The following is a 13063-nucleotide window of genomic DNA, read 5'->3' on the forward strand; positions in this document are numbered from 1 at the left end:
TGAATAGATGGCAAAGGTGAGATGGCAGAGGAACGGAGGGGGAAAAGATATCTTCACTCCCCAATCACTGAAATCACAATCTTCTATTACAAAAATACAGAAGGGAGTATATTTAATCAATCTTATGAGACCACCTATGGGTCACCAATAACCCACCAAAGACATATGCCAAGGACTGAGATGACAGCTCTTGCGGTATGTTACTAAGAGAATGGCCTCAGCCACCTCCATGAAGAGTCACTGGTAACCCTGTCTTGGGTCTGGCAATATTAAATTGATTAAAAAAGTATGATAGGGTTTATCCCAGTGGCTGGACGTTTGGGGGATGCCAATGCCCACTCAGACACAGACAAATATAATAGGAATTACAAAAAAATGGAAATTATATCCCTCCATCCATCCATCCATCCACCCACCCATCTGATAGTTATTGAGATTTTACTGTGCATCAGGCAAAAAGGCAATGTGCTTCTGGAATTGCCTTCAATATTTCATAAGGACACGAACTATAGTTCACATCACATCCTTGGTTCTCTGTTCCCATAAATCACGTGTCCTGCAGTGAGACGATACAGGGTCCCTGCCTGCTCCTCAGACAGGCGGGAAAGCAGAGCCTCTGAAGAGTTCGTGTTTGTGACCTTCTCATGGTGTGGAACTATCCTGACGTTAAAGAATTGAAAACCTTAAGAAATCAAAAGGTCGTGGTGCCAAGCCAGCAGCGGATACCCTTCCCTACCTTCCAGGGAAATCAACTGATGAGCACCTTTTGATGAATCCAACACATTGGAATCTTTTTTTTTTTTTTGCGTGGCACGTGGGATCTTAGTTTCCCAACCAGGGATCTAACCCGTAGCCCCCGCAGTGGGAGCGTGGAGTCTTAACCACTGGACTGCCAGAGAAGTCCCTCACGTTGGAATCTTTTGAATAATGTGACCTTTTAAGTAACAGCTGAAATTTGGGTCCTCCCAGAAGCGGACCCTTAGACAAGGACTTGAGAGCAAGTGGTTTATTTGAAAAGTGCAGGAAACGCTGAGGGGAGAACAAAGGGATAAGACGGCAGAGGAACGGTAGCCAGTGAAAGCTGCGTTACCAAGGCAGTTGCCCCTGGAAGTAGAATACGCATAGCACATGCGCGCGCGCGCACACACACCCCCGCTGCGAGAGGAGACAGACGACCTTCTATCAGATCAGTCTTTACTCCCATGGAGGGCGATGTCTCCTGCCTGCTGCACCTGGCGGCCGGAGGCTCTGGAGGCTGAGGAAGCCTTTAGGCAAAGAAATGCAGGTGAGAGTGTCTGGCAATCAGCCTGCAGGCACTACAGCGGTCACGGCGAGGCGGGCCACTAATGGCACTCCCTTCCTTTAACCCAGCAGGTGTGTGCTAAGTGTCCGCTTCCCATGGCCGGCACCGTGCTAGGCTGCCCACACGTATGGTGACTGCCTGCCTTCTCCACACCTTCACCTGAGGCAGCTGAATGTTGCTGAAGGACAAAAGCAACTGAGCTGACCCACTTCACTTGAAGCTCATGACCACAGAAACCTCAAATGGACGCTCAACCTTTTCTTAGTAAGCTGAGTTTTCTGCTCTCCAAGACAACTGTTTGGTCCCTTTCCTCCTCTCCTCAAACCTTCCACACCTCCCCTTGCTCTCAGCTGAGAACTGTCCAGAGCGGAAGGGTCTGAGATGTTACCTTATTTGTAACTTAACAAGTTGGTCTGCATTTCATGGATGCTGGCAGAAGATATGAGATGCTTGGGTCAGAGACAAAGGACTTTATTACTTACAGTAATGGCAGTAGCCTGAGTATGATAATTTATGCTGGTTCCTCAAGCCCTGGGCCAATGCAAAGAGGGTCAGGTAACACCTACACACAGGGTGGGTTTCATTACACAGGGAACCTAAAATATTTATTTATTGGCCACAAGCCTGCCTTTTACCCCAGAAAAGAGATCATCTGTATTATACAGGACAAGAAGCATGTCTGTCCTTGGCTCCAAAGGGAGATGCCGTCTCTGTGTTCCAAGTCTGTAGGATGTACTATATCCTTAAAAAAGATAATCCAGAATAAAGATAGTGTCTCTGCTCACAAGACATGCAGAAACGCAAGGCACATGGCTACAATGACCTCACCTAATACTCCATTGAGAAAACTGACGTTTTCCCGTGGGAATGTCCTGATCTTCTTGCCACCAAAGCTACAAAATTACCGGCGGTCTTTGTCTTCCTTCCTGTTTCAATGAAAAAAGTGTTCCTTATCCACGTCAAAGGTCAACCCCTCCACCTACGCTCTGGGTACAGTACCCCCCTATTGCCTTTTCCAGGGCTTGATTCCTGCAAACATTTCCTTTTTATTCTATATCAATTCATCCCTCTCTTCTTCTATATCATTCTAATCAGCATGCAAACATGCCCTAAAGTCTCCCATCTTTAAAAAATCTCTCCCTTGACTCATTAAACTAAGATGGTGGAAACATGAAATTATAAATCTGATGCTCCTAGATTTAATCTTGTCCTTAAATACCACACTAGGTGGTGCTATACTGGGTATCTTTTGCCTGACTTCACATCATCCAACCCTACCTTACTCCAGATCCTGCCGTGATAACCGGTTCCACACAGGCTTCCACCCGCCTCATGCACGGGGGTGGAATCTGACAACGCCTGCCTTCTGCACTTCTACCCTTCGTGCATGCGACACAGGACTTCTCTGAGAAAAAGGCATGGCACGCCTTGGGAAACTGCCCAGCACTCAAGCACACACAATCCAAAAACGCGGGGGAGTTAATGTCAACAGGGCCACCCTTGACCATGAAGAACAGAAGCGGAGCATACATGCTCCCCCAGCTTTCATCACCTGGGTGGACAGTTCTGAGATTATTTCATGGGACTCCTCAGGCTGTCCAGTAGGATGGATCTCCAGTCACCTATGGTGCTGGTAATTCATAAATAAACCCTCTTAATGAGCTTTTTCTCATTGCACTTCACTGGTCCGGTCCCTTGCTGGGGTTCCCTGGAATCACTTCCCAGAGCAATTCCTACATGTAAGCCTTTGTCTTCGGCTCTGCTTTGGGAGAACCTAGGCTAAGTTACTGGCTTCCCAAGTCTGCCTGTGACTCAAAGTGTAAGTACAAGGCGAATGTAATATAGCAAAACTAAGAGGCAGGGCTCGATGCTACACACTGGCTCTGCTTTTTCAATCATGTGAACTTATGTATCAGATGAGAGAACAGGACGCAACGAATTACAGCTGAAAAGAAAACGCATGAGAGAGTGTATCACACAGGCTGCTCATTTTACACCTAAAGAAAACAGGTTCAGAAAACTGGAATGACTGGCCTAAGACTGCAGAACTGAGACAGCTGCCCAGGTTGCTTAAGACGCTATGCATGGTGAACTCAAGGATTACTAATGACAAACACTGACTCAGTGTCTAGTCTGTGCCGCGCAGGCACGACACGAGGAACCTCTTCTAAGTGGTTCATCTACCCCTCAACAGACGACCTCTGAGGGCAGAACATACTCTCCTCATTTTACATACTTCAAAGCTCAAAGTTCCGTCACTGCCTAAGGCTACGGCCAGGAGTGGCAGGGTGGGGTCTGAAGCCAGAGCCCATGCTCCTCGTTGCTTTGCCAAACTGCTAAAGGAAGTCCCCGAAGCCCATCTGGCTACGGTGGGCTGTCCTGCCAGTGGCAGGAGAGCAGACCAGGTGGCAGAGGGTACTAGAGAGGAGCTATCGTTTTAGAGAGAGGCTTCATGTAACTTACACAGCAAAGGGGTAGGGTTGAAAATACAAACAGTAAGACTAATGCAAAGGTGGAAACCGTGCTTTCACAGGCACACACTAAGAGCTTAATCTTAGCTTGTATCTTACCACGACTGCAGTTATGGTTCTGATTCTTCCAATGTATGTGAGGATGAATCCGTTTGGCGGCTTGATTTTCACTGAAGTTCTTCATTTTTAACTAAAGCAAAATAGTGAATACGTTTAATTTAATAAATGCAATGGCTATTACAAAAATGTATGTATACAGAAGTAATTTGATTTTGTTTTATTGCTTACATATGAATTGCACAGTGAACTGTTACATTTCAAAAAACTCAATTCATTACATTTAGTACATATATTGGCATGAATAAAACAAATCAGTACCATTTTCAGAAAGGAAGAAAAGAGATATTGAGAGGAAGGGGAAGTTAACTGCTGGTTAAGTACAGTATTATGATTCTAAAAGATAATGCGTTCAGAAGCATTAAGGAAGTGTGTGTGTGTTTAGGTTAACTCCAATGACTATATAAGCAAAGACAACACAAGTATAGGAGGAACATTTCAATGTTAACTATTCAATGTCAAGGAAAAGAATGATATAAGCAACAGTATATAGCAAAAAGAGAATGATTAACAGTTTTTATTAAGAGTTTTAAATATCTACAAAAATATAGCAATACAGTGAACTTCAACACATCCTAAACTTTCAGTATCCAAACTGGCTGTAATATAGTAGGCATACCTATGACGTACAGGATCTCCTGCAATCTCCTGGAAGGGACAGAAAGCCTAAGAAAAGACCCCTCATTTCTTGGGAATCGTTGTTAACAAGACCAGTTCAGTAATCTAGGATATACAGAAGTCTACTGTGATTTAAAAACAACTACAACAGGAAAAAAATCCCACAAAACCCAAATCTACAGTTTACAAAACAGACCAAGAGGTGTGATAAACATTAACTGAAATGGTTTTCCTTTACATGCTATACATGCATTTTTAAATCACAGAGAAACATGAAAGTCTGTAGAGCAAAGTTTGTTTTGCATGAGTGCAAATGAATATATATCTTTTCTTATACTATTAAATTATATATATTTTTTCATACAAAAGCACACAGTGTTAATCTAGAAAATGACATCCAAGTGGATGATGATTGTTTTTGCATGTCCCCCTGCTTAGATTTTTACACAATCTTTCTTTAAAAATACAGAAAAAAAGGGAAATTGAAAAAACGTAAAACTTGGCCTATTAAATGGTGAAACATTTTACCTCGTCAAGAGGTAAAGTTACAGTGACAGCTGCAATGGGGGCAATTTAACCCCCCAAGTGGTGACTGCACTATCACTTGGAAAACAATGTCTTGTTATCAACAGTGAGTAAACCACCCAGGATGTTTGAGTATCATTTGATAGGTTTAAAAAGACTAGGATCTTCTGCAAGATGTTTCAAGATGCTGTACTTTGGTTTAAATATTCAAAAAAATTTTGAGTATGCTTGTTCTATTATTACTTCCTCACTTTTTTGTTTCTACTAAAGGTGCCCAAATAATTGTAAACACCAAGTAATAACATGCCTTTCTTCACTGCAATTTTTCAAACAAAATCTAAAGCTAAAAATGCAATTATTTTTTGGGTTACAATTTTTGATATGTATATTGTTTTATGTAAAAGGGAATCAAATCTGAAAAGGTAGTAGAATTATAAACAGATTATTTTATTAAAATGTCCTAAAAGAATTTTATGAGTTGCAAAGAAAATTGTTCATTTTTGCCATGTGATGGAATTCACTAAAATGTACACAATTTTAAGAACACTGTAAGTCTGTCAGCACATGTAATCTTGGTAGCTTAAATCAATACAAGCTTAAATTGACGATCTATAGCACACTTGATTGCTAAACCCATAGGCACTCTTTTCAAATGTAATATCACAAATCCTAAACAGAGATGCATACAAGTTGCAGTTCAAATCTTACAAACTGAAAGTCCATTCGGGGCCTTTTTTGACTATAAGGATTTAAAAACTGCACAATATTAAAATGTAAATTAATATGCTCTCAACAGAAATCAAAATGTACACACTCTTCACAGGTGAACTAGTAGCTGTTTTAAATGTCTTTTCTTCCTATACTAAATATATAGCTCATTTAATTAATGGAGCCACAGCAAAATACTACTATAATTTCAAAGCATAGTCTGTAAACTAATACATCTAATGATGTAAAAAATATTGCACAGTTCAGTACTCCAAGAGCAAGCTCTGAGACTCTCAAGTAGAACGGTCAAACTTTTGGCAGAAAACACATTATTACAAGAACTAGACACTTTAAAGTCGGAGATTTTAGGGTCATATTCTAGGAATATTACTCAGTAAATGTCATCTCCACAAACAAGGGGAGGAATGACTGTCACATACCGTTACAGCGAACGAACGGAGGGATGCGCACTACGACATCTAGAACATGGGGACCAAGAGCCACAGAACAGTTCTGCTGCTCCAGGATAGGAATATATTTGTATGTTTTTGCTTTTGCAGATAAAGAAAAACAACAGCAATTCTAATTTTAAGCAGTTGCGTAGATGTCTAAGAAATACAGTAGACACTTGATACATCTTCAACCCTCTGAAGGCTTAATTTTTTTTTAAATTACATGTTTGTGAAAATTTTTAAATATACTATTTAACAATTAATGTGAGACCAATATACGTTCAATTTTAAAAGCCATCGGGAACCTAAAAAGAAATTAACATGGCATAAACCTATCTTCAAAAGTACTCTAAATCATATAATATAGCTGCAAAATATCTAATCTGATATGCCAAGCATTCGGTTAAAGATAAATTCCATCATAATTTTCACGAAGTATGTTAACACACATTAAGTAAACCCTGAAAACTCAGCTTGGCCCTAATTTTTAGGCTTTATGCTGAGGTCTTCGTGAGCCACTCAGTACACACACAGATCTGGAAACTTCATCTCGTAGACCGGGACAGACTGGTATTGGGCGTGCCCAGAAGTAATGGTCAGTGTTCCTGATGGACTGGGAGGAGGGCTGTAAAAGAGCGAGGCATCGTCAACAGGTGCATTGCAAAGCTGTTCACTTCACGGAGCACTCTCGCTACTACCTGCCAGCAGCAGAGTGAGGCTCCTTCATCGCAGGGATCAGTGTGACGGAATTGCGGGCCAGCTACAAGGTGGCATGGCACATAGATCACAGTGGTACCAAGCTGTTTTTAAGTCTGCACTAGACATTCTCCTCTGAATATATGTATATATAATTTTTACAGTGGGATTATGCTATACCCACTCATGTAAGCTTGCTTTGTTTCACTAGTAAAAAATCTTATATATACATATATTAACTTCTTTTGATGACCACTGCATGGTACTTCAATATATAGATATATTATAATTGATTTACTTCAACGGACAGACGTAGGTTCATTTTTCATTATCATAAATAATGCTGACAGGTCTATTCTTTTTTTTTTTTTTTTTTTTTGCAGTACGCGGGCTTCTCACTGTTGTGGCCTCTCCCGTTGCAGAGCACAGGCTCCGGACGCGCAGGCTCAGGGGCCATGGCTCACGGGCCCAGCTGTTCCGCGGCATGTGGGATCTTCCCGGACCAGGGCACGAACCCGTGTCCCCTGCATCGGCAGGCAGACTCTCAACCACTGCGCCACCAGGGAAGCCCCTAGGTCTATTCTTATACATAATTTTATCCTGTCTCCTTGGTTTATAGTCTTACAAACAGAATTTCTGCATCAAAGTGTATTTACATTTTTGAGACTGGTACACATTGCCATAATACTGGCAATTCATACTTTCAACATCTGAGTGTAGCCATCCTCTTACACCATTATAAATATTGGGTATAATCATTCTTTCTTGTTATTTTAATCTTTGGCACTCTGGCAGGCAAAAGGGAATTCATTCTTTCTTTTATTTTCACATTTCGGGTTACTACTAATGCTATATACCTTTGTAGATTTGTATCCATTCTGCGTTTCTTTTAAAATGAATTGTCTATTTGAGTCTACTGCCTGTATTTCTACTCAGCTATTTTTCTTTTATCAGTTTTGGAGACTGATCTTTTGTCACATGATACCAATGTTCTTCCCTCAATTCATTACTTCATTCTTATCTCTACCATAGATAAAGATACTGACACTTTCATCATTCAGAAAAGGTCCTTTGTGTCCTCAACCAATTTCTCCCTACTCCCACATACCCGTACACATACACCCACATCCAATAGTAACTATGTTCTGATCGCTGTCACTGAAGGTTAGTGTCACTTGTTCTTGAATTTCACATGGTCTATACAGCCTATAGGAATGGTCCATACAAGCTATACTCGTTTATGTTTGATTTCTTTTGCTCAATGCATTTTTTAAAATTTACCCCCAAAATGTGTTCCTTTTTACTGCTGAATAGTATTTCACTATTGTAAGAGTACCACTATTTGTCTACTCTCTCTCCATTCTCCTGTTGATGGGCATCTGGTAATTATGAAAAAAGCTGCTAAAACATTCATGTACATGTCTTTTTGTGAATCTAAGTTTTCATTTCTCTGGGCAAATACTGAGATATGGGATTACAGGATCAAGAGCAGGTGTATGTTTAACTTTATAAGACACTGCCGAAGTTTTGCGAAGTGTACCAATTTATACTCCTATGAGCAATATATGCGAATTCTTCTGTAATGTCCAATATACTATTAAGCCCATCCAATGACATTTTTTTCTTTCAGATATCATAACATTCAGTTCTTGAACCACAATTTGGTTCTTTTTTAGACTTTCCATTTCTCTCCTAAAATATACATATTTTTTCCTTTAAATTCTTTGATATGTGTGTGTGTTCTTTTAAGGCCATTGTCTACTAATTCCAATAATTGGATCAATCATCTGTGGGGCTGCTTATTCTTTTTCTGTATTTTCCTGCTCCTCTGCATTCCTTGTAATTTTTTTCTTATTGTACTAAGGTCAAAGTGAATGAAGGAACAATGGAAACTGAGATATAATATTGCTTATTTTGTTTCTTTTCTCAAGCATACAAACTCTTTTCTCTATCTGGTAGTTAGAATGAGGCAAATTAACAAGAGGAAATATATCAAGTAGAAACTGAAAACCCTGAAGGTACACTAAGAAGTCTATTTCATTTCTCTGTATCATGTAAGGTACCCAAAACTACTACTTCCTAACTAGGTGACCTTGGATAAATTACCAAACTTCTACGTGCATCTGTTTCTACATTTGTAAAGTAAAAATAATCACTACATCTTTTTAAAATCTGTTGTAAACACTAAATGAAAGAATGCACTTAGCACAGTGCCTAGAACACGATAAGTGTTCAGTAAATAACTATTAGCAGTAAGGCTTAATAAATACAAATTATTATTAGTAGTTGCAGTACCAATGAAACCGAATTAGTCATAATACTTATTCTAAAATATTAAATCCATACAGTTATGATAGTGTGATTAAATGTAACATGGTGGTCTCTAGCAACATTTCTGTTAAGAACATGAGTTATGGATTTGAACTTTGATTATTTCCACTCACTAGCTGGATAAACTTCAGCTAGTTACTTTACTTCTCTAAGCCTCAGTGTCTTTACCTGGGGTGGGGGGGAAAGGATCTACCTAACTTTTCAGGACTGTGGGGAGGATTAGTAAAAACGACAGATATAAGGCAGCAGATATTTACTGTTACAATTAACAGGCATCAAAGAAGCTGTGGACAGGGAGTGTTGCCTGCCATTCCAGTTCTGCAAGATCAAGCCATCAGCCACTGCAGTCGCCTACAATGGTGCGCCCTGAGGGGAATTCAGGATGGAGAAAAACAGGGAGCATCCTGTTCTTTGGATACTGGCCCTAAACAGTTAAGATGCATATCTAAGGAATAATTTCAATGAACCCAGATCCTTGCACCTTCCCATGCATAGAAAAGCACGAAAATCATCAACCTCAGATGTCTGCTCTTTGTGATTAGCAGTGATCTTTTGATGTTTGACTACATGGTTCTTTCCAGCCAAAAACTCCTATATATCCTGGCTCCTCCCTGACCTCTTCCAGGCAGTTCCTCAGAGCTACCTGAGAGGCTGTCTCCCGGGCTATAGTCCTCAGCAAGGTCCCCAAATAAAACTTAACTCTCAACTTTTAGGTTGTGCGTAAATGCCCGCACCCAGCAATTTTCTCTGAATCTAAGGTATAGAGTATATTGCATATTTTAGTCTGATTCTCCGTTCTGAACTTTTATAAATGAGTGATTCTCAACTTAGTCGGGGGCGGGGCAGTATGGTGGTAAATGCCTAGAATAAGATGTTAAAGTGATGAAAACATGCTTTGCGTATGAAGGCAGAAAAAAGGCTGGGGGAAAAAAAGCAACTGATCTCGAGCATCTACCTGTTTATTCTGTTTATAAGGATACATACAGGGTTTGAAGCAAAACAGATTTAGTTAATCAAGTTGAAAATATAAAAGATACGGCAATGTAAAAAAAAATTTCAGAAGCACAATTTCTGTCTACGGCTCCTTTACTGTGCCACATTATACACAGACCAGTCTCCACACTGAAGTCAATATAAGAATATGCAGAGGTTCTTTCCTTAGGTGGAACCTGGAGTTTTTCTCTCCCTCTGTCATGTGCTTCATTACTTAACAACCAACAGACACAGAAAAACCGATATTAGATACCTTATGTTTTTGGAGCATAAGATACAATCGTTCAATGGTATCCACAGGGGATTGGTTCCTGGCCCCTCCACACAGACCAAAATCCTTGGATGCTCAAGTCCCTTATATAAAATGGAGCACTACTGGCATATGACCTACACACATCCTCCCTTATACTTTACACCGTATCTAGATTATTTATAATATCTAATACAATGTAAATGCTATGTAAATAGTTGTCAGCATGCAGCAAATTCAAGTTTTACTTTCTGGAACTTTCTGGGAATTTTTTTTTCCCCAAATATTTTTGATCCACAGTTGGTTGAATTTGCGAATGCAGAACCTGCGGATATGGAGGGCCGACTATAACTAATAACAGGACACAAATAGACATGACTTAGGAAAACTCAAGTCAAATTTAATAATTCAAGTGAGCCATCTGCATAGGTAGAATCATTATTGCCCTGGAAAGAACTATGAGGTTGAACCATATAAAACTGTAGTTTTTATAGGTCACAATGGTTAAATCTGAGAAATTACCTTTTTAAACATATCATTAGAATAAGAGTCTTCCAATTACTCAAATGTCCTTATAGGACCATTTTAAAGGAATAAATGGTCTAAAAAGGAAAGGTAGAAAAGCTAGAAGCCCCCTGGACAAGAAATGGTATCAGACAATCCAGTAAACAGAAAAACCACTGAGACAGAGACCTGTATGATCTTGTGTTTACCCTAAATGAAAAGCACAATTACTTAAAAAGCCACAAATTTATAGGGATCTAATGGTTTCTATTTTGTTGCTTTATTGCTCTTGTAGTATCAAAATTCTTACCGTATGGTGAGTTCCAATATTTGAGCAAGTCTGTCATGAAGGAAATTTGCCTACAAAGGAGAAAAAAAAAAATGTTAAGAATGGATCTATTATTTTCCAAATACCCATATGTAATAATACAAGTGTGATTTAAAGGACAAAGCATAACTCTAACTATTAAACTGATGGTACAGAATGCTTTAATGTTTTGGTGTTATCTGTCTCATACACTGGAATTTAATGTAAAGTTTCTTTTATTCCTTTCCTAGTCTCACTGGTAAAAACAAAATCGATAGCCACACAAAATACCTACAGCAAAATCATTGAAAACCACTGCAAAAACAGTTTCAAAGCAATAACAATCGTTAACATTTGGCATCTGCCATTCCCATCAGCTGACATTACACAAAAAAATTATTTAGGCTTCACAGCTATGTCTTCAGCTTTCAGTCCCTATCAAATCCACTACCTTGTGGATTCTGTTGATCTGCCTGAAGCCTGGAATCTACCTACCAATTACCAGAACAGCGTCCACAAAGTCAAAGTCCACCCCCCGCCCCCTTCACCATGTGTTCACTTACTTTGGATTCACACTGTGCTGCTATTTCTTCAAAAGGTGCTTTCTGGAATTTCTCTATCACTAGACGTCTCTTTTCCTTTTCCTGTTCTTCCATTCCACTGGTATCTATATAAATGTTTAAAAAGACCCATTAAAAGGAATACAAAAATTTCATAGAACCTTGCCAATGACCATAAGAGCAAATGATCTATAAATAAAAAATAAGGGTGATTTATAGGACTACTTGTATAAGGAAAAAAGCAAAAGGTGTGACATCCTTGAAGTGTCTTAGTTAAGGCTAGAAAGCCCAGATATAAAAAAATTTAAAAACTACACAGCACAAAACCCTTTCTCATAAGACTACCTTTGTCTCTCTTACCAAATAAAAGCAGAAGCATGACAACTTCCTACAAGTTCAACAACTTCAAGGCCCTTCCTGAAGGATGATTCTTTTATTAATAATCATGCCCTTGCACATATGAGGTACTAAATTAAAAGTCTGCTAAACTTGATAGTGAATGGTGTGATTGAAATATAGATAGGGTCATGCGGAACCATATTGTTTTAGCCTTTTCCATTTATCTTCCACGATTTGAAAAGGGATTTTTTTAACTCTTAAGATGACATGTGGTCTGGCCAAAGTTTGTGAGATAATAAAATAATAAATGTCTGTCATTTTGATACATATATTAACTATGTCTATTTGCTTAAGAATCTGAAAAGAAGGCTAATTAATGGCTTATTTATTGATGGTCTACAGTAACAACTCAGTAACTCTTCAGCTTTTTTATTTTTCCTGGTCAAGAATTTCATAAGATGAAACACAATCTGTTCAAGATTCTTCAAAAACAAAGCTTCTCTTCAGGTAGACAAACTGTAACAATTAGCTAGTTTTAAAAAATGGATATATCAGGTACAAACGAAATAGGTTTATTTTCCCCCCTCTGAAATTGTGGCAGGTTAACAAAGTTGTCGAATTTATGTACTTTTTCTGAATGACTATAATACAGAATTATGATCACATCTCTCGTGTTCACTAGATTAGGGTCACAAGCTCAAATGTGCCAGAGGCTAGGCAGGAAACATAAATGTTTTAAAAGCAGTAAGAAAAACAGGACTTGGGCAAGATGAGTGTACATCCCTGGTCTTTATTCAAATCCAATTGCTGAAAATAATACTTCTACCTAAATTTGGCCTGCAGGCAGCAAGTTTCTTTTCCATGCATTAGTCCAGTAGTTCTCAAACTT

General features: G+C 39.2%; 1 protein-coding gene across 2 annotated transcripts in view; it reads right to left on the reverse strand.

Annotated features, from left to right (window-relative positions):
* Nucleotides 1-4393: 4393 nt before the first annotated feature.
* Nucleotides 4394-13063, reverse strand: part of EFR3A (EFR3 homolog A) — a 98744-nt gene continuing 90074 nt past the window's right edge. For both annotated transcript variants that reach the window (XM_082675171.1, XM_082675172.1), the window contains exons 21-23: nucleotides 11839-11942; nucleotides 11279-11328; nucleotides 4394-6819 (exon numbers count right to left, since the gene is read on the reverse strand). In XM_082675171.1, coding sequence (XP_082531297.1) covers nucleotides 6714-6819; nucleotides 11279-11328; nucleotides 11839-11942 — 260 coding nt within the window. In that variant the 3' untranslated portion in view covers nucleotides 4394-6713. The remainder of the gene's footprint in view (nucleotides 6820-11278; nucleotides 11329-11838; nucleotides 11943-13063) is intronic.

The sequence above is a fragment of the Grampus griseus genome, assembly GCF_964374135.1.
Source record: "Grampus griseus genome assembly, chromosome: 17".
Classification (NCBI taxonomy): Eukaryota; Metazoa; Chordata; class Mammalia; order Artiodactyla; family Delphinidae; genus Grampus; species Grampus griseus.